Source organism: Daktulosphaira vitifoliae, unplaced genomic scaffold, assembly GCF_025091365.1.
Source record: "Daktulosphaira vitifoliae isolate Bord-2020 unplaced genomic scaffold, ASM2509136v1 Scaffold_2, whole genome shotgun sequence".
Classification (NCBI taxonomy): domain Eukaryota; kingdom Metazoa; phylum Arthropoda; class Insecta; order Hemiptera; family Phylloxeridae; genus Daktulosphaira; species Daktulosphaira vitifoliae.
The window spans coordinates 1,265,886-1,288,688 of record NW_026099573.1 but is presented as its reverse complement, the minus strand read 5'-3'; the positions used below and the strand labels follow the sequence as shown (position 1 = coordinate 1,288,688).

General features: G+C 30.1%; 1 protein-coding gene across 2 annotated transcripts; it reads left to right on the top strand.

Annotated features, from left to right (window-relative positions):
• Nucleotides 1-4,756: 4,756 nt before the first annotated feature.
• On the top strand, nucleotides 4,757-21,556 carry LOC126899298 (ER degradation-enhancing alpha-mannosidase-like protein 2). 2 transcript variants are annotated; one of them, XM_050674059.1, is made up of 9 exons: nucleotides 4,757-5,039; nucleotides 5,106-5,216; nucleotides 5,307-5,492; nucleotides 5,572-5,815; nucleotides 11,693-12,026; nucleotides 12,082-12,335; nucleotides 12,404-12,596; nucleotides 19,682-19,825; nucleotides 20,187-21,556. In XM_050674059.1, the coding sequence occupies exons 1-9, from the start codon at nucleotides 4,939-4,941 to the stop codon at nucleotides 20,555-20,557; spliced, it is 1,938 nt and encodes a 645-aa protein (XP_050530016.1). In that variant the 5' UTR covers nucleotides 4,757-4,938; the 3' UTR covers nucleotides 20,558-21,556. The 2 variants fall into 2 exon arrangements, with proteins under 2 accessions (XP_050530016.1, XP_050530017.1); XM_050674060.1 differs by lacking the exon at nucleotides 20,187-21,556 and adding an exon at nucleotides 19,876-20,116.
• Nucleotides 21,557-22,803: the final 1,247 nt, after the last annotated feature.

The window sequence follows — 22,803 nt, the reverse complement described above, 5'->3', positions numbered from 1 at the left end:
CTGGAGAGAAGTTTAGAACTGAATATTTTGCTCATTGCATAATATCCTCGATTTGCCGCATTCAGCCTCAACCTTATTTCGTTATGCATATCATTCCTATTATTCAAATTAACCCCCAAGTATTTAAAGTCTTCTACTTGCTCAAATGTATATTCATCTACGGAGAGATTCTGTAAAATTCTTGGACGCCTGCTCATGATCATATATTTTGTCTTGCTCTCATTTATATTGAGGCCCATTCTTTTACTAGACTTAATTAATTTATTTGTACTTTCTTCTACTTCGACTTGAGAGTCTCCAAGAATGACAATGTCGTCAGCATATGCTAGCAATGTTCCCTTACCATTTAAATCCATTTCTCGGGTTTCATTCATATCTCTCACTATTCTTTCCAATGCTATATTGAATAGAATCGGGGATAGCGCATCCCCTTGTCTTAAACCAGACTTGACTTCGAAGTCCCCTGACTCCCTTCCCAAGAAACGCACTTTGCATGTAGCATTAGAATTGCAGCTTTTAACTAGATTTACAAGTTTTTTGGGCAACCCAAAATTCTGTAATGCTATCCATAGTTGTTCTCTGTCGATGCTATCGTACGCTTGTTTAAAATCTATAAATATCATGTGTAAGTCTTTGTCAAACTCATAATACTTTTCCATTGTTTGTCTGAGCGTAAAGATATGGTCACTGGTGGATCTTCCTTTTGTGAAGCCGCATTGATATTTTCCTACTATGTCAAAAGCGAATGCTTCTATCCTTCGTAAGATAGCTATTGAGAGCACCTTATACGCAGTGTCTAATAACGAAATACCTCGATAATTATCAACTTTTGTTGGGTCCCCTTTCTTAAAAATTGGGCAAATAATTGATGACGACCATTCCTGCTCTATTTGTTCGGTGTTCCATATATTCGTTATAATTTGGTGTAGGTTAATTAGTACATCTTTTCCTGCAATTTTTAGTAGTTCAGAATTTATGTTATCATCCCCTGGAGATTTATTATTCTTTAGTGATTTAATGATTATTTCAATCTCCTCGATACTTGGTGCTAGAAGTTCAGGTTCTGCTGTATGATACACTAATTCTTCGTACTTTTCATTATTGTTACTTCCGATGCGGTTATTTTTGTTATTTAGGAGTTCTTCGAAAAATTCTTGAAATTTGATTACAATCTCGCTAGGTTCTGAAATTATATTACCACTTTTGTCTGTGATGAAATTAATACGTGCTTTAAATCCTTCCTTAACCGACCTACACTTCTTGAAAAACAGTCTCGGTTCTTTCTTATATAATTCGATATCTTCTAAAACTTTTTTTTCCATTGAGCGTTTCTGTTGTCTAATTACTTTGTTGGCTACAGTTCTAAGCTTTGAGTATTCATTAATGTTTTCTGGTGTAGGATTCAGTATCATATTTTGTCTAGCTAAACTTCGCTTGTTAATCGCAACTTGGCACTCCAAGTTATACCAATGATTTTTATTTTGTTTAATGTGCTTACCTCGAAATCTCTCAGCAGCTTTTGTTAGAGATTCTTTTGTCTTTGACCACAATGTTATGTTATCCGATTCATGTTCTGCAAGATTATATTTTCTGAGATTTTCAGATATCTCTCTTTGGTATGTATCTATCTCCTTTGAGTTCCTAATTTTTTCTATGTCAAGTTTGTTATTCTTTCCTGTATGTATCTTACTCCTCCATTTTACTGATAGCTTTAGTGCGAACGTTGCAACAACTAAATAATGGTCTGTATCTCCATCGGCTCCTCTGTAACTTCTAATGTTACGAATTGACGTTTTGTGCCTCTTGTCTATGATGACATGGTCAATTTGACTTTTTGTTTTCCCATCTGGAGCAGACCATGTATGTTTATAAATATTTTTTCTTGGGAAATAAGTGCTGCTAATTATGAGGTCTTTTGAAGAGCAAAAATCAACTATTTTGTGACCATTGTCATTTGTGGTAGCATGCCAGCTCTCTTTACCGATCGTTTGTCCAAAGGATGTTTCTCTACCAACTTGAGCATTTAAATCCCCAACAATTAACCTAATACAATTTTTAGGCAATGCGTCAAAAGTTCTTTCTAAAGTATCATAGAAACTATTTTTTTCCTCGTCGTCTGCATTTTCAGTCGGCGCATAGCAGTTCAATATTATTAAATCTAGTTTCTGGTGAGATATTCGTAGGTAGCAGATGCGTTCATTCACTGGCACAAATGTTTTAACTTGAGTCATCACTGCTTTATCAATCACAAAACCAACTCCTTTCTCGTGTCTACCAGTTTGTAGACCGCTGTAGAATATTATTGAGTTGCCACTTTGTATATTACCACTATTAAGCCATCGAACCTCCTGTATGGCTACTATGGGGATTTTGTATCTAGTGATTTCATCAATAATACATTTCAAGGCGCCTGGTTTAAATAAAGTTCTTATATTCCAAGTTCCAATCCGTAACTCCAAATTTTTCCGGTTCCTATTTCCATTCCGTGATCCATTTTTATCCACAATCCGAGGCTTTGGTTGAAGTTTCTTAACAAGAGTTTTGTTTTTAAAGAGGACGGGTTGTTAGCCCGTCGCTCAAACCCCCAACCTGGAGGACCAGTTTGAGCCAACTAACTAAAGTCAGCCCATAGTTCGGGGCCCCGGGTCCGCTAAGCCCGTAGCACTAAATACATAGTGCCCCCCTGGGGGGTATTTTTTTGTTTGAATTAAATTTTTTTTGTTTCTTTTTAAATTCCTTATAAGGGTTTATCATAGCAATCAATTTTATATTTTAAAATATATTCATAAGTAACAAACAATTTTTTTTTTTTAATTACGCGAGAAATCCTTTGTATTTACACTCATTGTAACCACACTTATTGTAAGTTACTAACAAATCTTATGATAGACAGTCCGTAGTCTGATAATTTTAAATTTAAACATTTAACATATATAAAATAATAAATGGTTCTAAAATATTTAAAAAAAATAAGTGGGACGGCATTGAGTGTTAAATAGAATTAAAATGTGAGTTATACCAAATAACAATTAAAGTAATTTAGATATGAAATTTTATAAGCTTTAATTTGGTATATAGTTAATGCCTGGACTCGTCTCGGAACTTTGTCAAAAGTACAAAAAACCGAAGCCCGGTTGGAGAATATGTATTGTTATTATCTCAGATATTGACCAGCAATTTCTCTCATACGGGTTACTTGGACACTCGAGTACCATTTTTGACTTATGCCATACGATACGAAATTTTATAAGCTTTTATTTGTATTATAATTTTTAAGTGTACTCCCTTCGGAACTTTTTCAAAAGTACAATATAATAAAACATATATTTTGATGTTAAGTAGCGCCCTCTAGCGGTTTTTATCCTTTTTGTATCTGAATAGGAATTACTAACTTCATAGTCATTTATTTTGGTGATTCAAGATTTCGTTCAACATAACTTTTGCTAATCTGATTTATTTATATTACATTAATAAATTAAATTTTTTTAACAACATTTTCACAATATTTATAAAGTCTTATAGCAATTTTTAGTTATTTATTCAATAGTGAAGACTGAGATTCAATGACGTGTCAATTTTAATTTTTAAAATAGAAATATATATAATAGAGAGGAAATTAATCAAAGACTAGAGGTGTGGAGATCAGCTCTTGAAGAAAAAGGTTTAAGAATAATTAAAAGTAAGACAGAGTATACAGAGTATGAGTTAGACAAAGAAGAACACGAGGTGGATGAAATGTGGAGTTCAGTGACCAAAAGCGAGGGCATGATAGGAGAGGTGGAAAGTTTTAAGTATTTAGGATCAGTTGTGCAAAAGAGCGGTGGTATTGACGAGGATTTAAGACACAGGAATAAGTGGGGAGTGGTTGAAGTGGAAAAAAGCGTCTGGTGTTATGCGATAAAAGAATTCCAATGAGCCTGAAAGATAAATTCTTTAAGACTGTAGTTAGACCAGCTATAATATATGGTTCAGAGTGTTGGGCAGTGGACAAAAAATTAGAGTAGAGAATGAGTGTAGCAGAGATAAGAATGCTTAGATGGATAAGTGGAGTGACTAGAGCAGATATGATAAGGAACGAGTATACTTGTTGTTGATAAAACTCTAGTGTTAAGCCGCACCTACCACCGTAGGTGAACGGATGGGTGACCATGCGTTCGCTTCTACGGTAGCGAAAAAGCACCATGTTCCCAGTGCAAAGGCACGGGATACCACTGCACTTAAATTTCCCCAGGATATACCAATTGTATTAACCAACCTAACGGTTGTAAAAAAAAAATAGGTGTAGCGTCAATCGTGGATAAGATAAGAGAAAATAGACTTAGATGGTTAGGCCATGTTATGAGGAGAGAACAATCGGAAGCTGTAAGAACAATTATAGAAAAGATTGTTGGAGGAAGAAGAGGTATAGAGGAAGACCAAAAAAGAGATGGAGGGATGCTATTGAAAGCGATTTGAAGACAGCTGATGTGAGAGTAGATGATGTGGAGATCGTATTAAGTGGAAGTTTAGGATAAAGGTGGCCGACCCCAAGTAGTTGTGATTATGACGAGGAAGAAGAAGACAATATAATATAACATATTTTTTTAATTAAGTCTCGCCATCTAGCGGTGTATAATGCATTTAGTATCTGATTAGGTATTGCTAACTTCCATCCATAATAAATGTTGATGTCAGTATTTATTTTCAAATATTATCTTATCTGTTCGGTTATCAACATCCATATTATAATATAAAAAGTTAAACTGGAATAAAATATCTTAATTTAAAATATGTTATATTGAATTACGATTTATTGATTTTGTGCACACATAAATTTATTATGTTAGATAAAAATTTATTTTAGTTTAAGATTAAGTTTTGTATGTTAAAAATATGGGTTGAAGCTTAGTTTTGATTAATAATTAGTTTTAGTGACATAATTTATTTTATATTTTAATCATGCATCTTTATTTCGGTTTTATTCTTCTATTTTTGTTGTTAACTATTAAAAATGGGTTATGTGTTCGTTCCTATAATAGAAACCGCTTGAAACATTTAAAGTATTAATTTTTTGTTGCTAGTTATTTGTTATTTTATCAGTGAATTGAGTCAATCTATCGTTTCAGACTTGAAGTGAAAGAAATGTTTGAACATGCCTATTTTGGCTATATGAATCATGCTTATCCTTTTGATGAACTACGTCCATTGACATGTGATGGAGTAGATACTTGGGGAAGGTAAAGAATAATTGATTAATTATAATTTGTATATAATTAATGTTTAATAAACAAAAATTTATACTTATATTTTGTGGTTTACTTTTTAAGCTATTCTTTGTCCCTGATTGATGCTTTGGATACTCTAATTGTCATGGGACACCATGACGAGTTTAATAAGGCAGTTGAGTATCTTAAGTTAAATGTAACTTTTGATGCTGATATTAACGTATCTGTATTTGAGACTAATATACGAGTTGTGGGAGGATTATTGAGTGCTCATATTTTATCACATAGGTATATCAACTTTTTACTATGTCATGTTCCATATCATTATCTCCAATAAATAATTTTTCTATTAATTTCTACATTTTAGAGCTTCTAAAAATTTAGAGATGGGATGGCCTTGTAATGGACCATTATTACGTATGGCAGAAGATGTAGCTAGAAAATTATTACCAGCATTTGATACTCCCACTGGAATGCCTTATGGTACTGTAAATTTACGTTCAGGTGTTCCAAAAGGGGAAACAACAGTTACATGTACAGCTGGAGTGGGTACATTTATTATTGAATTTGGTACTTTGTCACGTTTAACTGGTGATTCTATATTTGAAGAAGTATGTAAATATTTTAAAGTTGTATAGAAAATGTAAAAATATTTTTATATTGTGAAAACGTTGCAAATATTTGTTGGTTAAAAAAAATGACTAATATTCTAGTCGATAAAAATAAAGTATATTTATATAATCAACATACATTTATCATTACATCTGAACACCACTTAATGCTTTTTTTTATATTTAACTAATAAATATTTTACTTTTCGTTAAGCATTTTTACAACAAGCTATGTATTTATAATATACACAATTTTAGAACATGTTTTTACATTTATTTAATTTTGTTTTTATCAACCTGAATAGTAGTCATTTTTTTTAATCTAGAAATATAAATTTAAAGTTTAGATTAGACAGACTAACCCTATGGGAATTGAAATTGTAATGTAAATCATAAAGTTAATATTGTAAACTAGAATGATTATTTTAGAATACCCTGGTATTACAAGAATTTAAACATAGTATAAAACATTAATTTGAAATAGTTAAAGTTCGATAAAGACTAAAAACCCTTCCATTTGTACCAGCATTTTATGAAAAATATCATGGTACCATTCATTTTTATTTAAAATAATATTGAAGGGGGACTCTGGAAAACTATCCCCTTTCTTGAAGTAGAAAATTTTTTTTTGCTATTTTTATAAAAATAAATGTATAAATTTACATTTGACAATACCACTCTACTACTCTCAACAATTATATTTTTAACATTCTGTATAAAAAATGTTTTATATCCTTCTATTTCTCGAATTTAATATGCTACAGAGGGTGATGGCCCTCTTTCACATGTTAGATAGTCAAAGATAATTCTTGACTAGTCAATGATGGACGGTACAGGATTATGGTTGGCTTGCACTAGAGACCAGACAACACCAATGAGAAAATCACTAGAAAAATCTCGTTAATACCCTAGGGTGTCAACCCCAAGACTGTGCCAAAACGTACGTTTCTATCCACTAGGCTAGACCGACCCCTTAAATTTAAACACTGTTTGTTTTGGAAAAATAAAATAGTCTATTAAACATAATGATGTTGTTACTTAAAGTATCATGATAGAATAACCTAATTTTTTATGATACCTAAAATTTTTGTTGTTAAGTCAAATATTTAAGAAAATATTTTGAGTTTCCTTATAAATAGCGTTTAGGACTTAATAAATTTATAACATTTGTTTTAATCATCACGAGTGTATCAATGATAAACAGATATTAATTTTTGTTTTTCTCAATCTTAATTATTGTATATTAATGGCTACCCCCTAGAACAAATTATGTTCCTATATTATTCCTGCATTAAATGGTATATATTTTTTTGAAAATCTAACCCTATCTGCCTATAGATAGGGTTTCAAAATGACAACTTTTCTACAAAAATTAAATTTTTTAACTCAACTTTTAAACATTTTATGTATACCTTAAAATAAAGCTTATGTAATATACTATATTTCGAAAAAAAAAAAATTTGACCCCTGGACTTGTCTTAATGGTATAATAGGCTACTATATTAAAAAATATGCTATTTTTATAGAAAATGCTTAATTTTATATTTTTAACTTTATATTGCTGTAACTTTTAAAAAAATGTATAACTAGGCAATTTTAGATTTGATGCAAAGCTGAGAAGGTATTAATTTTGCTATGATGTGTTTTTCTCTTTTATTATTATTATTTTTTTTTTGTGTTTGTTACCATTTTTTCTCATCTCTCATCGAACCGATTTCTTTTAACTATACGTCAAAAGATCACAAATTGTATCTAGTCGAAGAAATTATCTTCTTAAATTGAAAAAATTTCCCACGTTCCCCTATAAATTGGGGAAATCTCCAAAAAAATTACAAATTTTAGAAAGTTTTGACATTTTTTCAATTTTTTTTAATTAAAACTGCCATAACTTTTTTAAAAATGATCAAATCAATATAATTTTTCTTTATAGGTCCGTGAGATATTTACCTATCATTTTATAAATTTTTTTTTTAAATCTACCTGCTTACAGGGAGGAGATTAAAATTGTTTTTTTAGTGTTTCTTTATCACATTGTGGATATTTCTTTCGGTTTTCTTGTATGGTCTAAATATTTAAGTGAATTTTTTTAATGGTAACATTGTCTAATGTAGGCTCACTATTATATGATCTTTGGGTTCTGTAATTTCAGACTAATCTTAACCCTTCTCAATGGCTAAAGACCTCTAGATTTTTACGTCAATCTGACCGATACAATACGCCTGTTGTTAATGTAAAACTATATTCAAAACTGGCCATGTTCTTTTCCGTTCATAGCGTTAATTTTTATTTGTATAAACTGCAAGTTATTTTGCTGAATTTTGTTTTTTTTTTCACATATTTCCAATATACAGGGATATCGGTTTATCATAAACTACTTGAGTACTTACAAAATAAATACAATTCCATAAACAATTTTTGATTTCTTTTAGGTACATATAATTCTTGATTTATCAATTAATAATTATTTTTTAGAATCATCCCATATAACTTTAAGTATTCTCAACTTTATTTCTTTTAAATGGTAACATACATATTTATCTAGCTTACACATAGAAAATTATGTAATAAGAAAATTACTGGTCAACAACAACTTTTGGACCAGTATTTCAGAAGTTATTAACAATTTAAAATAATGACTGGAGGTGAGGAGTGAGTGCTGTTATTTTTATTATTAGTCATTTTGTCACTGTACTCTTCATTCCACCTTGGTGTAGAAATGAGAATAACTTCCAAAGTACTGGTCCAAAAGTTGTTATAAACCAGTCTTTTTCTATGTATATATTAATATGTATGTTGCCATTTAAAGAAATAAAGATGATACCCCTTTAAGTTATAAGGGATGATTATAAAAAGAGATTATTGGCTGATTAATTAAAAAGTATATGCAACTAAAAGAAATTAAAAATTTTTTTTTTCAAAATTGTATATATTTTGAGAGTAATCGAGCGGTTTATGATAAACCACTCACTCTGTAAACCTATGATAAATTTTCATTGAGTGAAGTGTCTAGGAAGTGGTTTTTTTGTAAATTTTATAAATGCATAGTTTTGACCTCTAATTATGAATAATAAAGTTACGAATCATAAAAAAAATTGATTGTTTGTAAATAAAATTTTAAAAATAAATCAAAAATATTTGTTGATAATAAAAAAATATTTAACTATAAAAACTATAAAATATATATAATAAATCAATATATATATATATATATATCTGTTACCATCATTGTAACTAAATATTTATTTTCTTCTATATAATCAAAATTAAAAAAAAACTGAATTAATAAAAATTCATACAATAAAAAAACAGTAAAAAAAAATAGTATTTGGTAGCCATTTTCGCCGTGAAGACAAGCCCAGAGGTCAATTTTTTTTTTTTCATAATAAAGTACATTACATTAGCTTTAATTTAAGATATATATAAAAGTATCAGACCTTCTGGATCATTTTCAAAAGTTAAGTTGAAAAAGTTAGTTTTTATAAAAAAAGTTGCTATTTTCAATCCCCCCCAGTGAACAGGTTAAGTGTTTGATCATCAAAAAATATATATCAAATGATAGATAAAGACATAAAGCATCTATAAAAAAAAAAAAATTATATTGATTTGTTCATTTTTGAAAAAGTTACGGCAGTTTTTAGTAAAAAAAATTGGAAAAATTTCGAAAATTAGCAATTTTTAAATTTGTAATTTTTTTGGAGGTTTCCCCCATTTACGGGGAACGAGGGAAATTTTTTCAATTTTTAAGGGTAATGTCTTCAACTAGATTCGATTTGTGATCTTTTGACGTATTGTTAAAAGAAATCGGTCCAGTGAGCTGAGAAAAAGTGGCAAGAGACATAAAAAAAAAAAAAAAACACATCATAGTAAAATTAATACCTTCTCAGCTTCGCATCGAAGCTAAAATTGATCAAGTAATTTATTTTGTTACTTATATGACGAAAATGTATAAAAATTAAAGGGGTTGATGCAATACTTAAAATAAAGTTTTTTTATTTATGAATAAATACATTGGTCTACAAGGAACTCTCATCGGATTCAAAACTATACTTTTCTAAATCAACTTTTCGCACAGTTTTCAAATTTGAAATTAGACTTTTCTATTACTTTGAAGTCTTGATATTATTACTAATTATTAAAAAATGAGTATTTACATGTAAAAAAACCCAGCACAATGGGATCGCTGCACAGTGGGGACGTGGCATAGTTGGGTCCATAGTATAGATTTTATCTGACAGTGATTAAAATCACTATCATAAGAAACGCTTCGATGCAAATCTGTAGATAATGTTCAATTTTAAGAAATTGGTAAATAATTACAAAAGCAACATCAACTATTTCCTTAATTATATCCTGATTAGTAATTCTTAGATTCAAAAATATAATATAAAATTTTATATAATATAATTGTCATATTGAATTGTTTTCAAATTATTATTGATTTTGATTTTTATATGTTAAAAGTAATAATTTTAAACCTACTTTATTTCGTCCTTTAAAGTGAAAGTTTTTAATAAAAAAAAAAATGAATTCATTACTATAACTTTTAGCTCAACTTGCAAGTTTGAACTTGATATTATTAAATAGAAAAAAATGAAATTGTTAAGATTAATATGTAGTCAGCAAATTTTATAATTACTATTTTTGAAATAAATTTGAAAAAAGTAGGTCAAGTGAAGGTTGGGAAAATAAATTGTAGCCACAAAAAAAACCACATAGTAAAATAATAATAACTTGAATAAGAAATTTCTTCTCACGAGAGGAGACTATAGTGGTGGGAACCTTGATATTTATTGAAGTTATTAAATTTAAACGAGATAAAAATCAAATGATTTGAAAATTTTTTTCTAACTAAAAAAAAAATGTAAAAATTATTCGCCACAGGCGGATTTGAACTTCGGTCCTTAAGCATGAAAGACACAAGTGTTATCTATTCGGCAACTGTCGATCACTTTCGTCAGGTGATAAAATTGACAATTTAAGCTAATTCAAATTTTAAAGTTACTTTTTGGACTTTAAAAAAGCAAAAAAATATTAAATAAGTTTAAATTATATAATATTCATGAAAGTCAGTGTATTCCCCTTGTAAGATATTTTAAAATAAAATGAAATGCAAAACCCAGAATTTTAACACAAAAATACCATGTTTTTGAATATGGTAGCTATTTTCACAAAGAAGAAAATCTATATTTCAATTTTTTTTTTTTCATTGTAAAATATATAATATAAGCTTAAGATTAAATAAAAGTGTTAATATTTCATGAACATTTTCAAAAATTAAATTGAAAAAGCTTAACTTGTGTGCAAAAATTGCTTTTTTAAATCCCCCCCTGTGAGCAGTTTATGTGTTAGTTTTTGAAAAAATGATATTAAATGAAAGGAAAATATCTAAGGTTTCAAATAAAAAAAAAAATTATGTTGATTTGTTAATTTTTGAAAAAGTTATGGCAGTTTTAAGTATTAAAGTATTTCATGTTAAACAGTGATTTTTACATAAAAATTACATTTTTTGTTAAATTCGATGGCCATTTTCTTCAAAAAAGAAGAAGAGGTTTAATTATTCCCCCACCATTTTTAATATGTAACACTATACATATATTACTTAATTTTTTGGAGCTTTAGCAAGTTTTAGTTTTTATACAATTATGAATAAAATATTTCTTGATGAGTATCATAAATTATATTTCTTTTGGTATTCAGTTATACTTTGATATAAAACTCTTATAATTAAATATTTCTATATAAATGTACTTTTTGTGTAATAATTTATATATTTTTACATTATAACTATTATTTTTAGTTTAATGTATAAATATTTTTTAACGTTTTTATTATGAACTTAATATGTTCAATTTAAAAGATTATTTTATAATTATTTAGGTAGCTTTAAGAGCCCTATATTCTTTATTTCAACATAAGTCCAAAATAGGATTAATGGGAAATCACTTAGATGTGGCTACAGGACAGTGGATTGCCCATGACTCTGGTATAGGTGGTGGTATTGATTCTTACTTTGAATATCTTGTAAAAGGCTCATTACTTTTTAATATGCCCAATCTAAGGAGTATGTTTGATGAATTAAAGAAGTCAATTGATAAGTATTCAATGACTGCAGCTGGTTGGTATTTTTGGGTTAGCATGAATAAAGGTCAAATAACAATGCCAGTATACCAATCACTTGATTCTTACTGGCCAGGATTGTTAAGTCTAATTGGTAATTATTATCTCATCAATCTATTATTGAAAGTGTAACGTATTTAATTTTGTAGGAGATATTGACAGTGCTATGAAAACAATATCAAATTATCATGATGTATTGAAAATATATGGTTTTATACCTGAGGTATACAATGTACTTAATCAAGATGCAGTCCGAGATTCATTTCCATTACGTCCAGAGCTCATCGAATCAGCTATGTACTTATATAAAGCTACTCAAGGTGACCCATATTTATTAGACATTGGTAGTGATTTATTACGTTCCATACAGCATAGTAGTCGTACTCGATGTGGATATGCTACAGTAAATAATTTATATTTTTTATACTGGTATACCAGCTTTTAAATAATTTATCATAATTTTTTAAAAAGATTAAAAATTGTAAACACCATACATTACAAAATAGAATGGAATCATTTTTCTTGGCAGAGACTACAAAATATCTGTATCTATTATTTGATCCTGACAATTTTATTCATAATGATGGATCTCATGGAAAAGTATGGAAGACAGCTGGAGGTCGCGAATGCATAATTGATGCCGGAGGCTATATATTTAACACTGGTAATAATGATCATAATTTTTGTATTTATACAACAGTTGGCTGGGTTGGGTTTATGTAGTGTTTGGTTGGGTTGGGTTTGGTTGGGTGTGTGGCATTACTTCAGGACAACCAATGTCTCATTAAAACTCGCACCACTACATTGTGAATCAGCAAAAAATTAATCAAGAGCTGATTCACAGTCTTCGTTCACAACCAAAGAAACCAAACCTAACCCAAAATTTTAACTATCATAAAAACTACAACTACAACAAGGAAATCTATTTCTTATAATATTATAACATAACTAAAAAACTAAAAAACATAATTCTGTTATTGTTACTCAAGACATGGACAGTCCAATACCATCATCCTGGGTATAATTGATATATTTTTTTCTTTATATTACGTGTCTTGTAAAAATTTCATTTTAATTTAGTACTACACTAAATAGTCTATTAACCTGAATTACTAAATAATTATTTAAATTGTTAAAAATAAAATCAAAGTTACTTATATAAACTAGATAACTAAAGTTATCTAGTTAAGTTAAAATGTTGAATTTTTTAACCTGTTAGTAGCCCGTTTTGAAAAAGTGAAATAAACTTTCATAAAATAATGACACGGTACCGTGTTTCCCTCAGCCGCACATCACGTTATCAACCTAAATGAAAGTGTATCGGGATCTGAATCATAAGTGCACGGTGGCTTAGTGGTAAGGTTTGTCTCTATGACGCCTTGGGTCGCGGGTTCTAATCCTGCACCGTGCCTCTTTTTTTCACATGATTTCCGGTACACTTTCTATATCCGGCCGTCAATCCCCGGCGGCCGTGTTAATAACTACTGAATGTACAAAAAAATCTTATTGTATGATAAAAATTAAAATAAGATTTTTTTTGAGAAGTCAATTGACATTATACCATATTAAAACTAACACTATCTTATTATAAAATACAAGAAAGTATGATCAAATGGCATACCAACAACTTTGACTAGTCTTTCAATTAGTAAATATTTCAAGTTCACTTTGCGCAATCGTAGACAATAATATTAATTCAGAAATAGACTCAATGGTTATTGACTATTCCAACCTCATTATAAAAATAATAAAATAATAAAAAAATGTGTTTTTAACATTGTTCAAAACACAAAATAACTGTAAAAACTATTTTAAATAAAGTAACACAAAATTTTTGTTTGAACAAAAGTTATTGAATATATCAAAACCAAACCCAACCCGCAAATGGGGAAAATCTTCAAAAAAATTACAAATTTAAAAATCGGTAAATTTTGTCATTTTTTTCTTAAAACTGCCATAACTTTTTCAAATATTAACAAATCAACATAATTTTTTTTTATACTAAAACCTTATATATTTTCCTTTCATTTGATATCTTTTTTTTGAAAATCTAACACTTAACCTGTTCACTGGGAGGGATTGAAAATAGTAACTTTTTTATAAAAACTAACTTTTGAAAATGTTTCGGAAATACTGCGTCCTTTAAACATATATCAAACTAATGCTTATTTTATGTACTATAAAATGAAAAAAAAAATTTGTCCCGACACTTTGTCTTCTGCATGCAAACGGCTGCCGAAGTTAAAAAAAACGCTATTTTTGTGTTAAAATTTTCGATATTCGATTTTAAATTTTCAACTTAAAAATGCTATAACTTTTCGAAAAATCTAAGTATCAGCACAAATTTTTTTTTTCTAAATACATTATAAATTAGTATATCTTTGATTTGACATACTTTTAATTAAAATTGGACAATTTCCCCTTATATAGGGGGTGTTCAAAACTTGAAATATTGTAAAAGACATAGATCTTTTTCAACTGAACTTTTAAAAATTTTCCGGATATACTGCGTCCTTTAAACATATATCAAATTAAAGGTTATGTTATATACTATCAAATGAAAAAAAAAAATTTTTCCCGACATCTTATCTTCTATGTGCAAATGGCTGCCGAAATTAAAAAAAAAATGTAATGTTTGCAATAAAAATCACCTTCTATCGGGATGTTTTTTGTACTTAAAACTGACATAACTTTTTCAAATATTAACAAATCAAAATAATATTTTTTTATATTGAAACCTTAGGTAATTTCTTTTCATTTGATATCATTTTTTTTGAAAATCTAACACTTACTCTGCTCACAGGGAGGGATTTAAAATAGCAACTTTTTTACAAAAACTAACTTTTTCAACTTAACTTTTGAAAATGTTTCGAAAATACTGCGTCCTTTCAATATATATAAAATTAAAGCTTATGTCATGTACTATAAAATTAAAAAAAAAATTTGTCCCGACGACCTATCTTCTATGCGCAAATGGCTACCGTATTCAAAAATATGCTATTTTTGTATTAAAATTCTGTGTTTTGTATTTTATTTTATTTTATAATATCTTAAAAGGGGAATACATTGACTTTCATGAATATTATATAATTTAACTGACATAGAATAAAGTTCATAAGACATGAGAAATTAAACTTATTTAAATTTTTTTGGCTTTTTTAAAGTTGAAAAACTACCTTTTAAATTTGTTAGATTAAATTGCCAATTCTATAATGCGACAAAAGTGACAAACAGTTGCCGAGTCGGTAACAAATGTGTCTTTCGTGCTTAGGATACATGGTTCGAATCCGCTTGTGGCTAATAACATTATGCATTTTTTTTTGAGTTTTCAAATTATTTGATTTTTATCTCATTTAGATTCAATAACTTCAATAAATATCAAGGATTCCATCACTATAGTCTCCTCTCGTGAGAAGAAATTTCTTATTCAAGTTATTATTATTTTACTATGTGGTTTTTTTTGTAGCTACAATTTATTTTGCCAACCCTCACTCGGCCTACTTTTTTCAACAATACATCAAATGATTACAATTCGTATTTAGTTGAAGATATTACCCTTAATAAATTCCTTATTCAAATAAAAAGTAGCTTAACCAGCTTTCTCCATACAAACAATTAAATTCATTCATTTCTAATATTTGTCAATTGACACGACTTGCGTCGCAAAAATGTGGTCGACACTGGTTTTGAGGGTAGAGACCCGTGGGCCGTTTATTAAATGAGCGACAACAGATTATTTTAACAAAAATAAAACAAACCGAAAAGATTAACACAGTAATAATAATCTTCGCATAATATCGCGGCACTTTCGCTGGCGTCGACGACGCGATGTTCGGCGTAATCCTTGGACGGCAAAATGGGTAGCAGCGTTGTAGGCGACGGTGCGCGGGTGCGGTTCGGCTGTCGACGTTGTCGCTGACACAACGGGAGGAAGACTCTCGCATCATTTTCGGCGGGTCGTCGTCGGCCGTGCGGCATTTGCTGGACTTTGCACCGTAGCGTATAACACGCGGTGTTGGTCAGTCAAATACTCATAGTAGGGCGACGGCTGATAAAGATCGCACGAGTCGCGGGGCATCGTGTATAACGAAGCGACGCGGGCCGTGTCAAAATATTTATTGTCGAATTAGATTTGATATGATAAAAGTACTCAACTACAAAAGTAAATCATTTTACTTTGTAATTTATTAACTTTTTTACTCTATTGTGAGCTACTACCAGTCTATAGTTTTCCGAATTTTTTTGTAACATGTTGCTATATAAATTATAAATTTTAAAAAAAAATGATTTTTAGTTTCTTCTGAATTTAACAATGGATTTTTACAATTATAATCAAATTTTATAATACCCTCAATTAACTAAATCTTTTTAACAACTTTTTTTTATTGGTTCTTTTAGTCAAAGTAAATCATTTAAATTAATTAAGTTCTGAATATTTCCGTTGTAGAATCTTTTTGAACACCAAAAATTAATTAGAAATGATTACTATGATTTTTATTCAAGTGATCTATTACGATAATAATGTTAATTTTACGTTAATAACAGAGTTACAGAGATAGGTACATTAAGGAGGGACTTCTAAAGGAGAACCCTTGACATGAAAACTAACATGCGAATTAAACGGGAAAATCTACTGATACAGCTCTACTCTGCTTAACCACTAAAATAGGGAAAGCTGTGAAGAATAAAATGTATGCAATAGGTATATTCCTCTGTTTCATGCGGCTGTTCTCTGTTGTTAATTATAGAGTCAGGAAAGTGTGTGTTCATCAAATTCACCATCTGACTGTTTACTCCTTCAATCCGACCTCGACACTTTCTCCAATTGGGCCATGGAGCTCAACCTATCTCTTAATACCAGCAAATGCCACATAATGTCGTTCTCCCGCAAATTCTCCCCCTTACACCACTCCTACTTCCTCCAAGGCTCACTTCTCAACCGTGTTTCCGTTATCAAAGACCTCGGTATTTATTACACTCCTACTCTTTCCTTTGAATTCCATATGAATAATATTATTGGTAGAGCCCTAAAAGTATTAGGCTTTATTAAAAGAAACACTTCTAACTTCTCCTCTCCTTCCTGTCTCCGTGTCCTCTATCTTTCCTTGGTCCGATCTATACTAGAGTATGGTGTTGTGGTATGGCACCCTTACCTTACTAAAGACATTATAAGAATGGAAAGAGTGCAAAATAAATTCCTTTCTTACGCTGCCTTCCTTTTGAAAATAAATCATCCTCCTCATGACTACTCCACTATTCGCACCGCTATCCGACTTCCTTCCTTAGCCTCCCGCAGAGAAGATGCTGACATCTCATTCATAAAATCCCTTCTCAATGGTTCCATTGATTCTCCTGAACTTCTATCCAAAATATACTTTCGTGTCCCTTCCTTTAACACAAGAAACCACTCCCTTTTCAAACTTCCCTTTCATTCCACCTCATATGGCCAAAACCACCCACTACACAGAATACTTAGACGACTTGATGAGTTTAGTCTAGACCCATTTTGTGTTTAGTTATAATTCTACGCTGCTAATTAAAATAATTTATATTGTACATAGTATTAATGTCTTGTTGTATATATTCAAATTTAGCTTTTAACGTTTTTAGTTTGTAGTACTTTGTTGCTGTATCAAAATAATTAACCTTACATTTAATGTTTGCTTCCTTTTGTAAAATTGCCTGTTTAGGCGTTAGAAAATAAAATAAAATAATAAAATAAAAATGTGATAATGTTTCACTATCGTTATTGGTGAACAAGTTGTCTGGAAGTAATATTGCCTTGATAGTTTTGTTTGGTCCATTCTTTAATGATCGCAGAAGTTTGGTTGCTATAGGGAGTTGTTGTATTTCCCCACAGAACTACTCTAGCTTAACCTTTTGGACTTTTTTAATGCAGATTTATAGTTCCTTTGGACGTCCATATAGGATTCCCAGTGTTGTTCCAAACCTGATTCCATTGCTTTATTCAAGAGCATTCGTGAAATCTTTCTTAATTTAGACAGGTTAACATTTCACTAAGTTACACCCTGTCCTGTACCTTTCCTTTCTATTAAAGGACAGTTCTCTTTGTAAGCCGAGACAATGGAATTCTGTGAGATATTTACAGCCCTTTCAGAACTCTGTCTTGACCCCAATCTAAACAGTAGGTTATTTAGGTCACGTGAAAGATCTTTCCTGTAGTTATTCCAGTTTGTTCTTTTTGGGTTCCTTTAGTACTCCGTATCAACTTTGTTTCCAAAGTAAAACGCAAGTGTCTATAATCAGAAAGAGAAGGTTCGGAGGACACTTTCCATCCTTTTATCTTTTGAAGTAACCCTTTTGAGCAAAATGGCATATCAATAACTTCCTGTCTGTTCCTGATTACAAAGATAGGTTCACTACCTCTGTTCAGTATACTTAGGTCTGTAGTCAGCAATAGATCCATTATAACATCTCCTCTTTATTTGATGTTACTGCTCCCCAAAAAGTGTGGTGAGCATTAGCATCCATACCTAGGATGAGTACTAATTTTTCATTTTTGCATTAATTAAAGAGCATAGTTAGGTCCCTCTCTGGGTCAGTGACCTTATATGGTAGATATCCTGAAGCTACTATAATATTTTTATCATCACTTAGTGTTACTCTGATAATAGTAAAATCTGCACTTGATAGATTAAGTATCAAGCTTGCTTTAACTTTTTCGTTAACCAAAATACAAGTTCTTGATTTATCTGCTTGTTTATGAAACAGTTTAAAATTCCTTAAATTTAGACCCTTAATCTGATCACCATTAATCCATGGTTGCTGAATAAGTGATATTTGTAAGGGTGTTTTATGCCTCTCAGTTAGGGTCCTTAGTAATACACTACTGACCTTCTTACTGTGATGCAGGTTTATTTGCGTGAATTGAATTCTATTTTCAACCATTCAGAAAACTGATATAGACGCTTGAGAAAGCACGCTGTACTTGATAGAGATGTCTGAAATAGTCTTTGTATCACACAACCCTCCCTGTGGGTGGTGTCCCTAGACTGTCCCCAAGTGGCGACCTTTCTTTAGGTTCACTCTTCACATTTCCTTTCGGATCCGCGGAGAGGTTCCCCTCAGCTGTGGCCGTCGTTGAGGATGGCGGTGTCTTAAGTCCCTTTCCATTACGTAACACACTTCCTCCCTTCCAATTCGAGGCAGAAGTGAAATACGTCTGTTTATTTCTTATCTGTGCCTTGCCTCCTTTCCCGAGTGGCACTGGTGATTCTTCAGCTTTTCTCTTCCCAGATTTTTTAGGAGCTGATTTTTTCACATCGTTCTGGGCTGGTGGCTGCTTGGAAACATGGCCCATGAAGCAAACTCTGCCCATTCCAAAATATGGACTGCGCTTCAATATCTCCAGTTTGACCATGCTTTTCTCGTCCACACTTAGGAACAAAGTTTGTCCTTTCGGGCCAACTTTTGTCTCATGGTGGACTTTCCAGATCGTACAATTTTTTCTTTCCTTTAAAATTTCATAAAAATAAATACACGTTACCGTGTTTCCCTCAGCCGCACATCACGTTATCTATCTAAATTAAAGTGTAACAGGATCTGAATCAAAAGTGCTCAGTGACCTAGTGGTAAAGTTTGTCTCTATGACGCCTTGGGTCGCAGGATCTAATCCTGTACCCTGCTTCTATTTTTCATATGATTTCCGGAACACTTTCTATATACGGTGTCCGTGTTAATAACTTTACTATGTATTGTTATATTATTTTTTATTTTTATTGTTATCAGAAGCACACCCTATTGACCCTGGAATATTACATTGCTGTTACACTTCTCATAGCACAGAATTTTTATCAAAGCGGACAAATGAAAACACTTCATATACAGATACAGTTGAAAAGGATGAAATTCACATTAACAATGAAGATTTAGGTAAAATTCTATATTTTATGTTCAGTTTATTTTTTAAGTTTATTCTTAAGAATTAACAGGGCATGGTGTGGTGTAATGGATCATTCAGTTGCCATCTTAGTGCTGATGTTCAGCTGCGCTGTTTACTGTTGGTTCCCGGAAAGGTGACCATATGGTAACAGTGACATACACACCTTACCCATACTAGTTCCTTGAGCCATTATAAAGTTATGTCAAGTTGACATAACTTTAGCTGGTGTAAAATTGCGTCATCTTTATGCCAGAGGCGAACCAAATTAGTTGGTATAGAGGTTATGGTGATGATGATCTTTTATTTTGAAATTTATTCTTTTTAAATTATATATATATAACGTTTACATAGGTGATCATTTATACAAGACTGATAACTATGAATATTCGTACCATGAAAATCATCAACCTCAGTTCAAAAGTAATTATAAACAAAATGTAGCATCATATTATGAACATGATGATCAAAATTATCAAGACAAAGAATCAATTATCAGCCACTCTAATCAAGGATTTGTGGAAAAAGATGATATTCAATATAATATCACTTCACATGATAATAAAATACTATTAAATCAAGATAATGAAAAAAACGAAGATCATGAAAGTTGGATAAAAAAACGTAATTGGATTACAACAATGGAAAATTATTTTAATAAGTCAAATTATCAAATTTTGACTTGCCCTACAAAAAATAATTACCATACTGTTTTTCGTTGGTAACTTGAAACAAACTCTTGAAACAATCCAATTTTCAATTTTGTTGTTAATAAATTTAATTATTAGATTTTATTGTATTATAATTTTTTTTTATATTTAATTATACAATGTTCTAAAAATTATATGAAGGAAGAAGTGGTCAGACAATATTTTCAATTAATATGTTGACAAAGCTAATATATAAATGTTATAAAAATTGTTAAGTTAGAAACATAAATTGCATTTTTTAATAGAATAACTTACAATTCTTGACAAAATTGGAGCCATGGATGATTTTAAATTATTTTTATGTTGATATGTGATAACAATCCGATATATCGTACAAATTTACATTATAATATATTTTATATATTGTTCATTTTCATGAGATAAAGTTATCGCATTGCTAGATACTATAGAGCCTTGTTCACTCGACCACCACTGTCATCAACTATTGTAGGTTATATTTATCACATACCATACGTTTACAACAACTGAAATAGTCCAATAACAGCGGTTATTGAATTCCCAAACGCTGATTAATAAACGCGCGTGCAGGGGAATACAAAAAACAAAATAATTTTACTATTAGAGATGGAAAGTTTAGTTCATTTCTGTGAATAGTTCATTAGTTCATAGTTCATTCAAGTGAATAGTTCAAATGAACTATTCTTAAGTTCACTAATTTTATTGATCATGCTGATATTGTTTGGCAATGAACTATTCATTTTATCACTATTAGTATAGCAGTACACAGTTCAGTTGTAGTTCACACTACTTATGGGCAATTAAGTTATAAACTAACCCTTAACCTGAACATCATAAACTAAGAAAAAATTATTATTAATACCCTCATGGCTCATGTTATCATTATCACCTAATTCAAGGTAGATATACTGACCAGTAGTCATAAGTTAAATCAGAAATCTGATCTAATATTTGTACATAGTATGAATTTATTTTATTGTTAAACAGTTAAAAACCATGTAACATTTTAAAAATATAATTTATTTGTTATCTAATTGTAAACAGCTATTAACCATTTACAGTATTTCGAACAACGAACCACAAAGAATTTTTAAAAAAGTTCGCGAACTATTTCATTTATACATTGCTACCAATTTTTTTCGAACTGTGAACTGTTAAGTTACAGGTACTGAAACAGTTCAGAATAGTTCAAATGAACTATTCGTTCACGAACTTAACATCTCTACTATTAATCAGACTTCGAAAATATTGTTTGAACTCTGTATATTAATAATTTCTAATTATTATTGTTTATTTGTTTAATTTTAAGATATTAGCTTTTTTATTGGACGCATAATCTCAGTAGCTCAATAATCCACCAAACTACTTAAAAAATTATTCATTATCAAAAAATATTTGAAAAAATTAAAGATAATTGTTAAATACACAGAACTCTTGAGTTCTTCTAGAGATTATATAAAATAATTAGGTTTAAATCCAATGAAAAAATATTTTTGAAACAACGATATCTTTGTGGCAATACCACATAACTAAATTTGAAGAGAGAAAATGTGTAATATGACATTTTTTTTTAATGTATGAAAAATTACTCAACTATTTATATGTGATGTACTATACTGGTAATCGAAATCTGGTAAGACACTCATTTTCTCAGAAACTATTGAGAATTTTAAATTTTTTTTAAAGAGAAAAAATATCAAGTTCTAAAATCTCTATATTAATATGTTGCCAAATCATTATTTTTTTCGTCCCTTCAGGGACAAGAACCCTTATTTATAATTTTCTTAAATGGGAACCCTCATTTTTAATTTTATAATATGATAGAAAAAAAAAATTACAAGCAACTTTGTTCGTACAATTTCTACCCCCAATTAACCGTTCGTCCGTTACAGCTTGTCAAAGTGATTTTAGGCAAAGTTTCTATTGTTATTTTACTGTATTAAATACAGAAGTAATTATTTTTATTTGTAAGTCTTGCACACTATAGTCTTTGGTATTAATAATTCATCGAAAACCCAATTTGAATCTATTATTGTTATCACTCATTTAGTGCGTTATAAATTTTTATAGCTAATTTACCAATCATAACTTGATCAATAAAATTTGGTTTATGCAACAGCAAATAAAAATAATGACTTCTGTACTTAATACAGTAAAAAAACAATAGAAACTTGGCCTAAAATCACTTAACTTTAATAAGCTGTAATGGACGAACGGTTATTCGGAAAAAAAATTGTACGAACAAAGTTGCTTGTAATTTTTTAGCTTCGATGCGAAGCTGA